General features: G+C 43.1%; 1 protein-coding gene across 1 annotated transcript in view; it reads right to left on the reverse strand.

Annotated features, from left to right (window-relative positions):
• The window catches only part of atp2b4 (ATPase plasma membrane Ca2+ transporting 4), a 114,668-nt gene that overhangs the window by 35,745 nt on the left and 59,943 nt on the right, over positions 1–18,980 (reverse strand). The window contains exons 5-11 of the mRNA XM_080786917.1: positions 17,142–17,267; positions 15,813–15,947; positions 12,688–12,723; positions 8,153–8,317; positions 5,947–6,161; positions 4,921–5,163; positions 562–803 (exon numbers count right to left, since the gene is read on the reverse strand). Of these exons, the coding sequence (XP_080643043.1) occupies positions 562–803; positions 4,921–5,163; positions 5,947–6,161; positions 8,153–8,317; positions 12,688–12,723; positions 15,813–15,947; positions 17,142–17,267 (1,162 nt within the window). The remainder of the gene's footprint in view (positions 1–561; positions 804–4,920; positions 5,164–5,946; positions 6,162–8,152; positions 8,318–12,687; positions 12,724–15,812; positions 15,948–17,141; positions 17,268–18,980) is intronic.

Here is an 18,980-nt window from a genome sequence, read left to right on the forward strand (position 1 = left end):
GTGTGTGTGTGTGTGTGTGTGTGTGTGTGTGTGTGTGTGTAGTGGTATATGGTAGGTTTTCATGGTGGGTTTTGTGAGGCTCAACTTCTTGTCTTGGTGTGTTTTTTTGCCCGCCACCAATCCGTATGGCAATTAACCTATGATGTCATATCCTATAAAAGCCATTTTTTGTGCCATCTGTAATTGTGTTAAGTCACCCTGATGAAGGACGTTGTGCCGCAATGCATAGGTGCATTTTAATCTTGCAATGCATTAGCCACTTCACATTAAAGGCTTTACATTTTTCTACAAGAACACCTCATCTTTTGATTTATTTATCGTCACTTTAGCCCCATTTACGTCGGTGTATGACAAATGGCGGAAATCATACGACAAATGAGAAAAATAGAAGATCTACAAGCTGCACAATGCTGGCATCACGTCATGAGCTTGTACGTATGTCTGCTATTTGTACCATTTCTGAAAACATTCTTCAGGCATCTTCTATTTATAGGTATATTCATTCATTCATCCATTCACTCTCTCTCTTCATTTCAGACATGCCCCCCCCCCCCTGCATACTTGCGCAGCACGATCTCGGAGGCTCCTTTGCTGTACATGCGGAAGCTTCCGTCCGCGTTCTTGATGACGGTGCTCATGGACTTGCGGGCGGAGTTGAAGGTGTACACCTTGTAGAGGCTCTCCTCCGGGATCTCGTCTCTGACGGGCTGGTAGTCCCTCTTCAGCTCCAGCACCAGGCCCAGCAGGGAGCACTCCGTCTTGTTGCCCACGTGGCGGGGCAGGCCGCCCTCCTTCTCCGGCACCTGTACACAGTCAGGAAATGATGGCAAGATGTGAAGTCTCTATTATCGGTGGTTCCCAAAGTGGGGTCCAGGGACCCCCAGGGGTCCTTGAGGGAGTTCCAGGGGGGTCCCCATGCAGCTAAATGATAGTTTGGAGTCTTGCAATTCTGAGAGTGTACAAATGGAACCACATTTGGTTCCATTTGTACACTCTCAGAGTTAAATTAACCATGATTTTACTATACTAGCCCTTACCAGTTGTGAAAAACTTGTGGCCGCGGGGGGGTACTGCGCCCTGGGTGCGTTTTTCGCATTTTTCACTATTCACTAAAAAATTCACTATTAATTTATAATTAGTTAAATTGGAAAAAGGGCTTCGTTAAGACCTCCATATTATTATGGTCAATGCCTGTGTGAAAAGGGAGTGATTGGTGCAGGCAGTGAGGAGCTACTGCAGTCACAGTGACACACAGATGACAGACACACATTCAGACATTGATTGAATTATAGTAGTATGATGATGATGATGATGATGATAAATTGGAGTCCCAGAGATGGAAATGACATTAAATGGGGGTCTGTAGACTAATGCATGTCAAACTGGGGGTCCTTGAAATTAAACGGGTTGAGAATCACTGCTAGAGCTGTAAAAATCTTCTCTTATGGGGGTCCCCTGGCATATATTTTCTAATGGGCGTCCGCAGGCTAATAACAAGAAAAAGTTTGGGAACCACTGCTCTATATAACCAGGTTTTAGTGTCATAATACAGTGCATTATGTGGGAGATGCAAAAAAACACAGCAAACAAGCACACAAAGAAAACTGGTACCTGGTTTCCATTGTGTGCTTGTGTGTCGGAAGGATATTTAAAGCAAAAACATCTTTGTTTCTTACGTACTGCATGTAAAATGATACCTGTGACATAGTTACACAGCCTTTATCTTATTATTGTTTGACGATTGCAACTGCTCTTTCCTGGAGCGTGGTGAGGGTCAGGGTTGCTATACAAGTGGCATGTATTGGATTACTGTATGTATGTGCATGTGTGCAAGATAATACAAAAAGGGCTCCTGGGCTCCTGGGCCTTGGCTCAGCGGTCCAGGCATCTCTCTCCCCATTTCCTGTCAGCCTAGTGTCACCCTATCCCTCTATGAAAAAATAAATGCGAAAGCCACAAAAAAATAATAACTTATGAATGGTCAAAGCGAGCATGTGTGTGTGTGCGTGCGTGCACACTAGGGCTGCCGTAATTGTCCAAAAATTGGATTCGGATATTCGTTTTAAAAACCCACGTGGATTCGAACAATTCGAGCCATTCGGATTTCGGATTAAATTCGAGCCAATCGGATTTTTTAATAATTATATTTACACCAATACAACCTGAGACATAACATTTAAGATCGCATTGCTGGCGCAACTCTCTCTCTCTCTCCGCGCATTGGTGTTGCTGAAAACTGAGATGGAACGGAACGCATACATTCTCCCTTCTCCAGTAAAACATTTTTCTTAAATGAGCAATCCTACCACACAGCCTTATCAAAACGAGGCACGGAGGCAGTGTTAATTCTGCTGCATTATCTGTGGACTGTGGGTCTGCTGCCGAGTGCCGACGTTATGAAACTTTTTAGCTGGCTAGCGCGGCGCCTGCGCTCCGCTGTTATGCTCAAATTAGTGACCCTAAAGAATTCTGAGGCAACACGGCTGGAGACGAGGCAGCCAATCAGAACTGCGCTGCGCTGCGCTGTATAGTCTGTGTTTAGGAAATGATTTATTCTTCAATGTATGCCGTTGTCGGCGTGTCGCGTGGCAAATATAACTAATCTACAAGCTCACAAGTCACAACGCTTACCCATGGCACCGAAAACTAATAATAATAATAAATAAAAAAATATTTTTTATTATTATTTTTAATTCGAACCTTAATTTTATATATTCGGTTATTAATTATTATTTTTGATTCGAATCTATATTCGGATATAGAATATTCGTTGGCAGCACTAGTGCACACGTGCATGTTTCATATTCCTCCTTGTCCAGTGGGATGTGTACTAATCTGGATAGCCACTCATTCATGTGCAATCACCTTATGTGCACACATATGTTCCTCCACCTCTCTAGCCAAGATCTTCAGTGCATGTGTGCGCACGGGTTAGTACAGTTGGTTTCAACCTTTTTTGTATCAGAGTCCCCTTGCAAATCTTGAAAGAGAATCGTGGGCGTGGGTGTCACGTGCATTTTCAGAGCATGCTTAACTTAACGAATCAGTTAAGTTTTGGGCGGGAACCCCTTTTGGTGTTTTAAACATTGTTATAATTTAGCTATTGAAAAATAGCAGATATACAAGCTCATAGCGCGCCACCGAGTGGCGCGCTATACGAGCTTGTAGGTCTGCTATTTTGGAAGAATCTTGAAAATGTGGCTCAAATCTTTTAATGTATATTCTTTCAGAGTGAACGTTTTTAACTCAAATCTTTGCTTCTGAGAGGTTCCTGGAACAACATCTTTTCAGATGGGGGTCGGTGGCCAAATACACATCATGTTTGGGGTCCTTGGCATGAAATATTCAGCACCACACATGAGGTTTTTCAGAATTAATTTAATTTCGACGTCAGGCCTAAATGGGTTTCTGGATTTTTTTTTCACTCTGAGCTATTGTTTTGAAGGAGAAATAACCCCCGGGCTGTGAACCGGAAGTGAAAACCTGCCTTGTAACCTTCATTTTGTAACCGTGATCAGCGTCGCTTTAGTTATCGTCCGTGAACAAAGATTGTTTTAATTCAAATCAGGATCTGGGAAAAGAATCCGAGATAAAAGCATTTGAGCCAGGCAAGAAATGACTCGAGTCATTATACTGTATCAGCTTGCATTCCATTCTCTTGCATATTGTACGTTAGTGGGGCTTTCTGTAGTCGTGTTTGCAGTCTCTCTAGTCATGGTGCGTTGGGGGAGAGGAGAGCGGCCTTAGTGTCCCATTGGGGCTAGTGCCAGACAATCATGACATTCTCCTGACTAAACATAGAAGTCAGATCATTGATCAGCTCTGCAAGCTGATAAAAATGCAAACTGGAGGTGGACGGGGTTGGCCATCTTGCTTCCGGTGCATTGCCCTAACTTAATCACTTAACTTAACTTCATCAAAAAGAAAGACGTCGTCAGGCTACGGTGCTATTTGAAAAGACGATCAGTGTATGTGGTCGTTCAGATCTTAGTGTATTGCCTATTATTTGGGGGCTCTCCTTGCAATGTCCTCATGGCCCACCAGGGGAATCCGGCTCACAGGTTGAGAACCACTGGGTTAGTGTATATACACACAACACACATGTGGCTTAGACACCAACATTGAATTGTTTACACTCCCGCATCCCGTAGCCAAGGGCCTTGAAGACTTGGGTAAAGGTGATCCTTGTCCTGGCATCAGTGTGTGTGTGTGTGTGTGTGTGTGTGTGTGCCGGCCGGTATCACTATACTGGTCCACGTATAGCACGTGTATCAGAACTTGATAAATTGAGCTTGAGGGGGACCATTTCCCTGGGACCCCACAGGTGAAATATTGTGTTGTGAAATTATTGGGTTAACCCATTCTGACCGGGCACCCATTTTGGTGTTAGCATCATGTTATGCTTTAGCTATTGAAAAATAGCAGATCTACAAGCTCGTAGCGCGCCACCGAGTGGCGCGCTACGAGCTTGTAGGTCTGCTATTTTTGAAAAATTCGAAGAACGACTGAAATTTTTTAGAATCTGATCTCAGGTCAGAATGGGTTCATCGGACCAGTGTGTGTCCAGTGGAAACCTCGTATGAATCTGATCTCAGGTCAGAATGGGTTAACAAAAGATCTTTAGAGCCAAGGATAGCCTACAATTAGGGAAGTTTTCAGATTGGTGTCAGGGATAGGATTAGGCATTTAGGTGTTATGGGGTAGAAATGGCACACACGGAAATCTTTAAAAGCCATCCTAAAAGGTTTCAGTCCTCTTGACCTCCTTAATACCAGACAGTGTGTGTGTGTGTGTGTGTGTGTGTGTGTGTGTGTGTGTGTGTGTGTGTGTGCGTGCGTGCGTGCGTGCGTGCGTGCGTGCATGCCCACGCAAGTGCCTGCTCTTCTGCAATGACACATCATCATAACCCCATGTGCTCACCAGGATCTTGGTAGTGTAAGCAGAGTTGATGGAGATGCTGTTGACCAGGACCTCCAGTGTTGCCGGTTTAATGGCCTCTGGCTCGGGCACCGTTCTGTAGTGCGTGTCCCCTATGTAGGCCTGGACCACGGTCATGCGGTTCATTGTCAGCGTGCCCGTCTTGTCGGAGCAGATGGCCGTGGCATTGCCCATGGTCTCGCAGGCGTCCAGGTGACGGACCAGGTTATTATCTTTCATCATTTTCTACGCAGAGAAAGGGAGGGGGGGAAGGTAGTTGTCAACTTTCACGCTTTATTTGATTTGGCCTTAAGGAGGCACCCTTTTGACATTGTAAACTAATCCCTGGAAAAAGAAAACATAAGCGTAAAGGAGCATACGATCTAGAGGAATACCTTAAGAAGCAAGCAAATATCACAATAAAGATTTATGAGATGTATTATAGAAATCAAACAATTATTAAAGATATATAAAAGGCAAGATCATTATGATTAAAAAATAACACCGCCCACATTCATTACAGGAGGGTATAGAACAAATAAGCCTAATTTGAGATGGTTTATTTGGTATTTTCGTTCTGAGATGGTTTATTTGGAACCAAATTTGGTTCCATTTGTACACTCTCAGAGTTACAGACCGATAACGGTCCATTTGGTTTCAAACTATAATTTAGCTGGGGACCCCCTGGAACGCCCTCAAGGACCCCTGGGGGTCCCCGGACCCCACAATATGTATTCATCCAACATTAACTTAACTTGCTTGTATTGTTGAAAATGCTAGAAATGTTTCAATATCTTGAGCGGTATTAACCCATTTTGAGTGGGTTAAGGGCTAAATGTTGTGTACATGCACATACAATGTGCTAGGGATAAAAAACAGATCTTAGACAACCTGGAGGGAATGACCTGTGTGTATTTCACTCTGTGAGTGTACAGTTGTAACAACATGGAAATGTGTACACTCTACAGAGCTAAAACATGACTGAGAAACACGACTGTGTGAGTTTGTTTGGGGGTGTTTGGTCATCACCTTCACGGAGTACGCCAGGGAGATGGTGACGGCCAGGGGTAAGCCCTCCGGCACCGCGACCACCAGCACAGTCACACCGATGATGAAGAACTTGACAAAGTACTGGATGTAGATGGGTGTGCATTCCTTCAGCCAGGGTCGGCCTTGCACGCCGAAGGTGTCCACCGCAAAGTACAGGATCAGAATGATGACCGTCACGGCAGACATGATCAGACCTGGGGTGGACAGGGAGAGGGTTAAAGGGAAGGTCGTTCAAATACACAGCATACAAATTCAAAACTTTGTATTTGGTACCGTAGATGCTCAGCAAAGTTGTACGACAGTGTACAAATACTTTTACAATACAAATACAATTAGTGTGTATATGTGTGTGTGTGTGTGTGCGTGCGTGTGTGCGTGCGTGCGTGCGTGCGTGTGTGTGTGTGCGCCCTGCAGAATTAATGACGTGCAGAGAAAATAAGTGCAATGTGTCGGTTACTGTATTCAGTTGGCACCTCCCATCACAGATGTTTGGTTGAATTAGACCAACTAAACTTAAAGCCTTTTTTTTAAAGGCTCAACTATGAATGTGTTCATGTACTTTGGGTGATATTAGGAGGCTGGACACTAAAAAAGAATCCGATTGCGAAATGCATTAAAATACCAATATTTTCTGTAGATTTTTTTCAGCAATGTTAACTCTGTTTTTGTTTGCATGTGATTTATTCATAAACATGGTAACACAGTAACCACTTTTACTCAATCACCGAGTATTAACTAATAAAGTAAGTAAAATATAAACTATGTTTAGACGTGTTTGGTTTTAACTGAACAAATGAACTACTAGGTAAAGTAGGTTATGCACACATTATGGCAAGCTTGTAGGCTGGATCATTATGTTTAATTTATAGCCTGTCAGACACAGCATGAATCTGCTTTGTCGCGTGTTGAAAAACAGCAACAACCTCGTGACGCAGTGTGAGATCGTAGACCTGTCATAAAGTAGAAGTCAGGCTTTTGAGACTTGAGAAGATTGACAAGAGACGAAGGCATCGCTGAAATGAAATTATATTAGACCACATTACCCAGGATAAATAAGGTCATGGTCTGTATGCAAGTGTTTTTGCTCCACATTCTATTTCTGTACAGGAATTAAAGGGCAAATTATCACTGGACCTGGTGCATGGCTAAAGAATACCACACTTACACTTATGAAAGCTCATGAGTGTATTAAGGTCAACTCAAATGACACAGTAAATGCATTCAATTCCTGAGTAGATCGTGTTCCCAGTAAAAAATGTGTACCTAATAAAACAGAGTGCATTTATGACCAGCCCTCTGGCCTCTTCACTGTCTCGCCACTTTGCAAAAAGCACTTAATATGTTTTAACAAAATGCCGACCCAGTTTGCCACTTACAGACACATTGACCCCAAAACACATTTGGAGTTCCATGCAGTGCAGGATATCAGAGATTAGTTCGACATAATCTTACCGTCGCTTCCAGGAAACGACAGTCTGGCATTTTTGTACATCAAATATTGAGAGAAATGTGTCAGAACACATGTCAACAGTCACCCAAATATGTTAGGAAATAATCATAAAGTTTGTCCAATGCTATTTCAGAAGCATTCACATTCACTTAGAATGCACTTTCTATGTTGTTTGTATTATTTCACTATCAAATGATATTAGCAGTGTATTACCTTCCTGTGTTTTCTCAGCTTTAGGAACATACTGTTCCCGAGCCATGTAGCTATTTTTCTTTATTCACACACCTTAAACCAGTGGCTTTGAACCAGTGGTCCGGGGACCACCAGTGGGCCTTGAGGGGGTTCCAGATGTTCCCCCAGGTAAATGATGGAGAGTTACTAACCGAGATCTTTAACTCTTGAGTGTAAAATGAAACCAAATCCGTTTGGTTTCATTTTACGCTCTCAAGAGTAAAATTGTTGTTACGTGCCTGTTAAGAAGTGTACAAGAAGTGTACACAATTCAACGTTTGCCTGATATCTCTTCTATGGTAGCCTACAGTACCAACATCAATGCAGCATGAAATTGTGGACAAAATCTTGTCCAGTGACAACAAAATATTCTTTAGTTTTGGATCCGAGAGGCTAAATCTCATCAAATAGTGGTCCGTGGCTCAAATGTGCCCATTGGTGTGTCTTAGGCCCAAAAAGTCAGAGATGGGCCTACTGAATGTGTGGGTGTTGTGTTGTTCTCACCGGCCTTCCCGATCTGCACGGCCAGCCTGGTGAGCTTGCCCTGTAGCACCGACTTATCCTTCTTGGAAACATGAACTTTCTTCACAGGCTTGGCCTCTTCCTCCTTCTCCGCCTCCTCGCTCTTCAAGGGCTGGATCTCTAGTGCAATGCCATCTTGGGTCTTAGCTATGAGGTGGGAGGGGTGGAGGGGGTATTGGTGGGAGGACAGACACAAGGGAAGACGGGCAAGGTGGAGAGGGTTGGAGGCAAAGGTATGAGGAAGATGTATGAGGGGGGTGGGTGGTGGGGCGTAAGGGTACATAGTTTGGAGAAGGACAGGGAGAAGGAACGTGGAAGAGTTGACATGAGAGCGAGGCATAAAAGGGGTTGGGGGGGGGGGGGGCGAAGGACAGGTTGAGGGAGGTGGTGTATTGCAGAGTGGATAGGTTGTGGAGGGTGAAGGAGGGCAGGGAGGGCAGGGGGTAGAGTGGAGGTAGGAGAGTGAATTTCCCCAAAAGTGGGGTTGAGGGGTGGTTTGGGAATGACGGGTAGAGAGGCAGACAAAAGATTTTCGGTTCAGTTGGAGTCACAGAGACAATATCCTGCCAACCAGACCAGTGATCCACAAACGCAAGCTAGTCAAGCAACGCAAGGGATTATAGAGATCCCTCGGATCAGAAAAACAAACCCCCTCAAAGAATCAAAAACCTGGATCGTAATTTTTGGTGATGCTTGATGGTAAAAATTGCCTTTAACCAATTTCATAATCAAATAACAATCAATCGATGCAAATGAAAACGGTCCAAGAAATTGGCATTTTAGTACCTCTTGCAAACAAGGAACAGTGGTTAGTTATGAAAAAGTAGCTTGGTGAACATTTAAGCACACACAGCACAGAGTACAGCAGATGTGATAAAACAAAAAAAGGATTTAACAAGAAAGTGTCAATCATAGACAAATGGTGTCCCACTTCTGTCAGGAAAGCATTAGACATCACAACTATAACAAGGAACATCAAGGGGATAGGAGAATGAAAATTATTCTGCAGTTTCTTGTTTTGTCTTGTCAAAGGAAAAGATAAGTCATCCTGCTATGCAACGCTGCATCTGTTTAACATACACAAATAGCTTATTTGCATTTCACCTCTTCATTGTCATGGTTTTGTCCTATTTGTAGAGCATAGTTGTCTCGATTCATTTGATCTCTGGGCAACCTGGCATTTGCTGTCTCCACCACACATTTCTGATACATATATCAAAGCACCGAATAGCAAAGAAGGTGAAGGTGATACTACTACTAATAATAAATATAATAATAGCTTTCTTTTGACGTTTTATATTAAGTGTCCCAGAGATTGGCTCTATATTTGGAGCAGTTGTATCATGTCAATATACATTCTAATCTACCAAAACAGTGACACTATTAGTAAATGTCCCAATGGTTTATTTTACGTTCAGTACGGTATGGATTTGTGTGGAATTTAGTTAGTGAATGGAACAAATACAATGAATACTTGTTTGGGAATAACACAAATACACAGCTATACAAATTATGGACAGAAAGGCAGCAGTAACTAAATCTCTTGAATATTTTAGCGAACTGTACCCATAATTCCTTTAGAACCTCATGGAGAATATACCCACTTCTGACACCACCAAACATCAATTCAGTATAAACACAGATACCAATGGACCATGTACATGAAGCATGTTAGTCCCCTGGATAACGAGTGTTAATTGGTAACACCCTGTCTGCAGTACAGCATGCAAAACAGGAGAAAATGTACTTGCAAAAATCTATCCTGGTCTCGCGGTTTACTTTTAAAACTTGCATGCAGACAAATTCTGCTTGGCTTGTGGCCCTTACGGCTTCTAGATGGCACTCATTTGTGTTTACATTGGTCTACATCAGGTGTGATGTCAAATATTCAGCAAGAAGTTGCTTAATAAAATGATGTATGTGCCACAATGTTTTACATCGTAAAATCTGTTTGTACAGAATATTGCACACAAAATTAATGGCCCGAGTCAATGGGTAATGTTGGGTAATTAACATGTAGTGTAAAATGGAAATTTGTGGGCGGGGTCAACCAAGACTGAACAAAATTGTCAGCTTAAATTAAACGCACAACTTTCCAGCACTGCCAAGGAGAATGTTGACGGCTGGATCCCTAAGGTCATACAGAATTGAGTGATCGTTATCACAAAGGTAAAACTGCTCACATATTCACACCTGAAGAAGGCAAACTATGATTGCTACTATCACAATTTTACATTACTTTGTTTCGTCATCCTTTCCACTGACTCCAAATTTAAAGGCTGAATATAATTAGACCTGGTGTCTGTCCAGATCTATCAACCCATTTTGTTTCTTTTAGATTTTCTTTTAATCTTAGCCGACAGAGTTTGGTAAAGGATATCTATTGTTTTGCAAATAGGACAAATTTAGGACACATTAAACCTAACCCAGGATATTCTCCTTGCTATATGCACATGGTCCATTCTGAAGACAGGTTTTGGGACCAGACCACCAAGCACGACATAGAAGAAAATCAGAGAAAACAGAATCGACTGACACAGCTTCACAAGGACTGGACTCGCAGACTGGACTTAGGCAGGAGGACTGACGGACGAACCCCACTGATGGATCAACGCACAGCACTTAAAACAGACTCAGCACGGAACCATGGGACCACGCACGGCGGAGAGAGAGAGGGGCGAGTGTGTGTCACAGTAAAAAAATTAATAAAAAGGAAAACAAAGAGGTGGTGAGTTGACAAACAAAAAGAAAAAACTCAAAGTATTACCCAAAAGAAACAACACAAAACAAAAAAGGAGTGAGGGTACGAGGTAGAACAACTGTAAGGTGTATTTTAGCAAGAGAGAGAGAGAGAGAGAGAGAGAGAGAGGATAGTCAAACTGTGACTAGGAGGAGACAGCATGGAGTCCCGAAAAATACCCTGGAAAGAGGCAACAGTGGGAGAATTGACAGAAATCAAAGCCAAAACAAAATAAGAGGAAAAGAAAAAAACAGCAACAGAACAAACAAATTCCACAGGCTGTGATACTGCAAGGGTGCAACTCCCACACCATAGCTTTGGCCAAGGGCTTATTCAGTGTAATTTATTCAGATGGCGAGAATTGTCAGAAACTGTGACGTAGGACTTTCTCAGACCCTCTTGCCATGCAAGTTACATTAGATGAAGTGAAACACAATTAGTGTTAGGATATGCAGAGTTATTTCTGACGACGTGTTGAATGGGCTTGTGTCGACAGCCGTTATTTTACGATGGTTGTATGAAACACAGTTTTTAACATTTATTTAGCAATACAGCCTGAACATTTGACATATGTTCAAAAAGTAGGATGGTTTTGAGTAGTTGATTTGAGTTGCGGAATGTAGTGGGATAATATAAATATATGGTTAAAATGACTGGGCTTCTGTCTGACTGGGAATATTATATTTAACTTTAATATTTATATTTACATTATAGAATGTAATAGACAAACAGAATTCTACACACAATATTTTAAGTTGTAGCTGAAAAGCTAAACTTAATTAAATGCAATGCAATCTAGTGTATTCTCAATGGACATCATGACCAAGTACGACACAAATTGACAGCTGAAAAGCTGCTGAATTTCAGTTAACTGAAACTAGATTAATCCTGCTGGGGAAATATCTCCCTTTCACTCTCTCATACCAGAGACATCAAAGGGTGTTTAATGGTGATTAAGTCCAAGGGCAATTGGAAGGAAAGAAGGTGGAGGGGCTAGGCATTGTGTGTGTGAGAGTGTGTGTGTGTGTGTGTGTGTGTGTGTATGTGCGCGCGCACACACATACGTGCAATGAAGAGGCATTCTGTCTGCAGCAGATGCCGAAGCTGTGGGAGGTAGTGAGGCGGTGGGGAGTGTGTGTGTGTGTGTGTGTGTGTGTGTGTGGAGACAGCTTGCAGGGGAGGTTGTACGTGTGCTGGATCTAAAAGCACATGGGGTCAAAATGGGCCTATGACAGCCCAACGTACAGTATAATAAATGAGGGGCTAGGCTATTTCCCTCACCATCGTACCTGAATGACGGTGCTCTATCCACAGTGTATTGTACACCTGCAGCTTATGGACAGTTGAATTTAATGCGCCGATTAACTCCAATACCCGAGATTGTCTACAATTGCACTGTATTGTCCTTTTTGCACTTCTTTTTGTCTCGTTGACCTTCCCGTTTTGCACTGTGCCGTGACCACAAGCACAATGTTCTTAGACGTTTTATGTTCTATGCAGATCATTGCTTAGTTTTGATAAGGGGCTGCGGGCTACATCTCTTAACAGGCTAACGTGGGTCTGCGGGCAATGAGAGTTGCACCCTTTCACAGGTGAAGCAAGGCGAGAGAGTGTCACCCTTATTTACAGCAGGTGTGGGGGGGAAAGCAGCGTGAAACACATAAAAGAGAGAGAGAGAGAGAGAGAGAGAGAGGTTGACACAAGACTCCCAGCCTGGGGGAGGGGCGTGTGGGGGATGAGGTGGGTGAGGTGAGTGGGAGGGGGAGGGAGGGGTTACCTTTGTTGCGATTTTCTGGGGGTCCTTGTTTTTTACCTGTTCGGACAGAGGAAGAGAGTGCGGTATGCTGATAACATGGCTCAAAGGAAAGAGGACAAATCATAGAACTGAAGGAAACTTAAAAAGGGCAAAACTTAATAGAAAACCACATGTGTGTGTGTGCGCTCGTCTGTGTGCTGAAATGGGCCATCAGAGGAGAGAGAGAGCAGTCATCTGTTCCAAACTGTGTTGGAGATGTTTTTATGGATTGTTATACCATTAGTAGACCAATACTAGACCATAAAAAAATGGATCTGATGAGCCAGGTCATTGAGTACCTTGCCTTAGACTCAGATTCAGCATTAACTACATTCACAGCACTGCAATATATTGATAGACACATTATGTGCATGCAGGTGTTGTAATACGGCCTCAGCAGCCTGACTCAGACGACACATAGCTGCATAAACATATTGATAACCTGCATGTCTACTGCTGTTATCAGAGGGACTGACTGTACGTACAATGAGATGCAAGTTCTTATCATGGTTTCCATAATCTACTGGTTATGTCATAGATTCCTTGTCCTACTGTATATATTCCTCTGTGTGTGTAATAAACTTCAGAATGCTGCATGGCAACATATCACTGTTGTGTTTGCATGTGATCTCCGCGCCTGCGACTCACAATGGATCTTCACCCACCACCCGAAGGGATTATATGGAGACTTCTAGATGCCTTAGAGATGGTCGCCCTTTTAAATCATTACAGCCGGTACATACAAGACAATGAAAAGGAGTTTTATTTCCTCTTGTTTTGTGTGTGTGTGTGTGTGTGTGTGTGCGCGTGTGTGTGTTACTGTGTGTGTTACTGTGTGTGTACGTGTGTGTGTACGTGTTTCTGTGATAAAAGTGTGTTATGCTTGTGGTTAGGTCGATAGATAGAAATGTGTTGGGCTTGTGGTTGGAAGAATTCAATATGTGTAGATACTGTAACAAAGCTACTATAGCAGAAGAATGGTCCCAGGCCTCACTAACTGTGTGTCTACCTCTCCCTCTGTGTGTGACACAGGTACCGTAGAGCCACATCCAGTGTTTCTTTGTGTGTCTCCCACTCCGCAATTCCATGGACTTCTATTATGGACCCCCAGCTGCCTATCAAGAGTGTGCCCGGCATGGACCAGGCCTCTTCACAGAGCCTCAAGAGTGTACCCATGGACCAGGCCTCTTCACGGAGCCTCAAGAGTGTGCCCATGGACCAGGCCTCTTCACGGAGCCTCAAGAGTGTGCCTGTGGACCAGGCCTCTTCACGGAGCCTCAAGAGTGTGCCCGTGGACAAGGCCTCTTCACGGAGCCTCAAGAGTGTGACCGTGGACCAGGCCTCTTCACAGAGCCTCAAGAGTGTGCCTGTGGACCAGGCCTCTTCACGGAGCCTCAAGAGTGTGCCTGTGGACCAGGCCTCTTCACGGAGCCTCAAGAGTGTGACCGTGGACCAGGCCTCTTCACGGAGCCTCAAGAGTGTGCCCGTGGACCAGGCCTCTTCACGGAGCCTCAAGAGTGTGACCGTGGACCAGGCCTCTTCACGGAGCCTTCACACAGCCTATCAATACTGTAACTTGTGCATTTCTGTGTCTCTGAATGTGATGTGGCAGTGGGAGGGGCAATGTGCATGTCTGCGTATAAGTGCTGATGCAGCCACATGTATCAGCAAAGTCTGTTGTGTATCTCTGCCATTTCCAGAAAAGAAAAAAGGAATGGCTTGTCTGTGAGTAGAAGGGCTGAGGCAGCCATGTGTGACAGTGACGTCTGATGCATGTCGGACCTGGTGCCATTTTCAGAAATGCCAGAACGTGTGCGTGTGTGTGTGCGTGCGTGTAAATGTTGACACATGTCAATGTTGACAAATGCACTGCTCCTTGAGTCATTCTATTAAGTGGTTCTATTTATCCGACTGCATCCAATAAACTATAAGTATGATGTTATAATATCATTAAGACCCTTAATGATGCTCTGAAGTATCATTCAGCTCATTATTGGCCCGGATTCCAAAGCTGATAATTGGTGGGCGAGAAAACATTTTACATTAGCATTGTCTCTCTCTCTCTCTCTCTCCCCCTCTCTCTCTTCTCTGAAGTGGCGCATTCATCCCTTGCAGAATGAATGCCTCAGGAAATCAAAACCTGAAGCCAAAATGTGTTGCAAAACACAAACAAACAAAACAAATCAACAAACAGTTACAGTTAAGAAGGTTGTTAGTATGGACCATAAGTCAACCGAAAGCAAGATAGATCCATTGCAGATCCATGATATTGTTCTTTTGGGCTGATGGGACTAGTAATTATTTATTGTTAATTATTTGTTCACCACAGAAAAAAGTAACACCACTAGAGAGGATAAGAGGATATCTAACCTCTGCTGTCGAGTCTGAGACCTAAAATAGAACTCCAATATATATTTGAGAAAATGGAGGAGGTAGTGAAGGGTACAAACATTTGGATGAGAGCGGTCTGGAGCACCATATTAGACAATACAGAAATACCAGGACCTTTGACTGTATATGCAAACTAATAAAAGCAATAACAGCAGCATCAGTATAGTGTAGTATAGACTAATGCACTGGAGTCAGGGAACCCCAAGGGTCCTTGAGGGGGTTCCAGGGGGCACCAGCTAAATGATAGTTAGGAACAAATTGGAACCGTATCAGGCTGAAATACCCACTCACACCAAGAAACACCAGAGATTGTACAAATGAAGATAACTTGACCCCTTTTGGGTCCATTTGGTTGCATTTAATGAGCATTTTGAAATGAGATTTGAGTCCCAGACATAAAATCATATCAAAATGATGACTATAAGGCATATCAAACTGGGAGTCCTTCAAATTAAAAAGGTTGAGTATCACGGGACTAACGTATTTGGGTACATCATCGGCAATTACCTGAACTTTATGGCACATTATTCCTCCTGCAACCACTTTCCATAAACAATCAAAATTTAAAAAAGAGGAAAAAAGAGAGAGAAAGAAAAACGGCAAGGGCCAGAGAGTGACAGTGAAAAGCCAACATGTCAACATGAGCCTCTCCCATTGGAGGAGCAGCTGTGACGTGACGAGGCATTTAGTTGGCATGCCCGTTTGGTTAGCCTTACTTTTCTTGCTTCCTTGCCTCTGTTTCTCTTCTTCGTGCTCGCCGGCGCCCAGGAGGGTAAAAATGATGCCTGTCTGCGAGTTGAGTCCGACAGCTGACACCAGCATTCTGCCTGATCCCTCCATCACATGGGTCCCTGGGGGAGGGAGGAAGAGAGAGGCAATGTGCACAGTGCACACCAAGTCAATCGTGAGTCTTGACAGCTGTACATTTTTAATGAAGGAATAATGATTCATGTTACATTATATACTGTAGTATACTACTGTATACTATACTACTACTATTAGTGGAATGTGAGGAATAGTGAAAAGGTTTTCATCTAATCTCGGCAACACCAACCGAAGCAATCAGCGGGATTCCTAAATGCAACATAGTTGCAAGAATGGTGGCAAAAACAGCCGCTAACAAACCTACACCTTCTGATTTGGAAACCAATCATGTCACTGCCCCACAATAGGCCTGCCCAAAAGACTTTGGATTGGTTCTGCAAAAGAACACTCCGTTTACACCCAGTTGCAACCAATGCCTCCCTGCTTGGCACTCAGCATCAAGGGTTGGATTGGGGGGTCAAATTAAACAAATCAAATGATTCCTGAGCGCGGCACGGCTGCAGCTCACCGCTCCAAGAGATGGGTCAAATGCGGAGGATCAATTTCACTGCGGTAACGTGTGTGACAAATCGTACGACTTTGACCCGTGTGTGAATGGGTGAATGTAATGCACAATCTTTGGATAAAAGCGCTATATAAATGCACCATTTACAGAAGCTGGGAGGTTGATCTCAATCTAGTTGAGTGAATTGTGAGTCCAGTTCAGATATGGATATACCGTTACATTTTCGGGAAACTATTTAACATAAGTTGGCGGCATAGACAGTAGTCACGTCTTATTGTTCTGTAAAGAGTACAGTACCTGCTACTCAAGTGAGATAATAATAATAAGTAGAAAAAGTGTCTCCCCCTGGCCTCACATGCATCAGTTCACAGCACTGAACACAGCAATTACACTTGATGATACTGCATGCCAAGCAATGAAGATTGTTCATAGCACCAATTGCACACACTGCATGTTGGATGTTTTCTTTTTTTTAAAGGTTATCTTTGAAAAACAAAGAAGGGTCCCGCACACTGCCAGAAACTTGCCAAAAATGTTGCTCTTTTGGCAAGTTTCTGGCAGTGTGCGGGACCCTTATTTGTTTTTCAAAGATAACCTTTTTAAGTATTCTTTATTGCCCTACGCACCTGTCACTAGCCTTCTGAGGTGCGCATCGGCCTTTTGCTTGTTTTCTTTTTGCCTTCATTGCTGTGAAATGACAAGCATGCAGTCTTACCGGACAGCAGCATGGGGTCCTTGTCCAGAGACTTCCTGACTTGGTCGGATTCTCCGGTCAGAGAGCTCTCGTCTATCTTCAGGTCGTTGCCTTGGATCAGGATGCCGTCGGCAGGAAGCAGGTCACCTGCAACAGGGGTGGACAACTTTGAAGATGGGGATAGGACCACTATAGTTCCACGCTCACTCCAGAGGGCCACGTTGCATATTACTGTCGTAGCAAAAAAGAGCCGATCTAGATCTGGTATTTTTGCTATATTTGAATTGAAATTCAGAATTTTTGGTTTTTTATATATTTGAATTGTAATCCTGAATTGTATTATTTATTTATTTTAATTTCAAATGCATTTAGTTATACTCATGTTAACTTTATGAACTTAAATGCAAATACATTGGACATAAAAAAAGACAATGAAATTTGAATACTAGTCATTAAATAAGATACTAAAGTAATTCAAAATACTAAAGTTTGCATGTTTGGAATTGTAACGGCTGAAATCAGTATTGCGATATTAACCTGTAGGGACACATTAAGTGAAGGTGGGGGCCGCATGTGGCCCCCTGGGACGCCAGTTGCCCATGCATGACCTACAAGTTCACCATTGAGAGTAAACGTTTGATGATGGCCGTGTTTGAGTTGCTATGATTATTAGTGACATGATCACTGGAGGAAGTTGTGCCAATGCTATGGATAGGATTTGTCCTTCACTGGTTAATCTACATAAGAAGTGACAATTGACTGCCCGATTTCCTTCCTGTCTAACGTTCATATCTTCTGAGATTCTCTTCACCAATGGCCGATGAATTAGAGCTTACCAATAGAATGAATGCAATGACCGCATCACACGAACTTAATCTGAATACTTTGTCACACGACTTTGTGATGCATTGATAGCTTCAAAGTTTATTATTATTAGTTTGTTGTTAATTGTGACACCATCCTGCACCGCAGTATAGCTTGCGCTTAACCGCCATCCTATCCTGAGCAGTGTTAATTTTTTCCAGCAGATTTTGATTTAGTCTTTTGAATAACACATAACCATTGAATGTTAACACATCACCATTGAATAACCATTTAGTCTTATGTCAACAAAATTAACAGTGATCCCGAGTGGTGCTACAGAGGAGAGAAAGTTACATTCTTATGCTAATTAAGTGCTTCATATTGCCCACACTGCGGTGCGAGTCCTGTGGACATTCAATCACGAGTCATGACACAACATCAAAGGCAGCCAACGTTCTCCCCTGCAGCATTTTAATTGGACATTAATTCACATGTTCCTAGATTAACTGATGACACCCGGCTGCCCTCTGGCACTTGGAAACAAGCCACTGGAGCAATGAATTATTGAAACTATTTCCCCATATGACATTTTATTTCAGCAGCAGAGGGATCAGATAGTAGTTCTCCATGTTGATGTGTTTTTTTAAAACCATCTTTGCAAATCCCTACAAATATGCCGATGTTAAAGCTCTATGATGTAATTTTTTTGTGTGTGAATAAAATTACATTTTGTCCAATCTGTAGCATAACTTATACAATTGGTGTTTGGTCGCCCTGCACCCTGAGACGTTTACATGTCTCAGGGTGTGTTTTTAGATGTTGAGTTGAGTGTGATACGATCCAGTTTCTCGTTTGACACAATTTTTGACCCTGGAGGACAAAATTACATGTCTAAACAGAGCAAGCAGGCAGGCTCTGTAAGCTCAGCGGTAACTAATTTCAGCACTTGTGCAGGATAACCGGGCTCTCCTGCAGAAAACAGTACCTTTGCTCGTTGCCAATATAATACGTTCTGACAAATCCTGGCATTGTTTTATGACCCTTCCACAAGAAGGG

The sequence above is a fragment of the Protomyctophum bolini genome (genome assembly GCF_963924005.1).
Source record: "Protomyctophum bolini genome assembly, chromosome: 2".
Classification (NCBI taxonomy): domain Eukaryota; kingdom Metazoa; phylum Chordata; class Actinopteri; order Myctophiformes; family Myctophidae; genus Protomyctophum; species Protomyctophum bolini.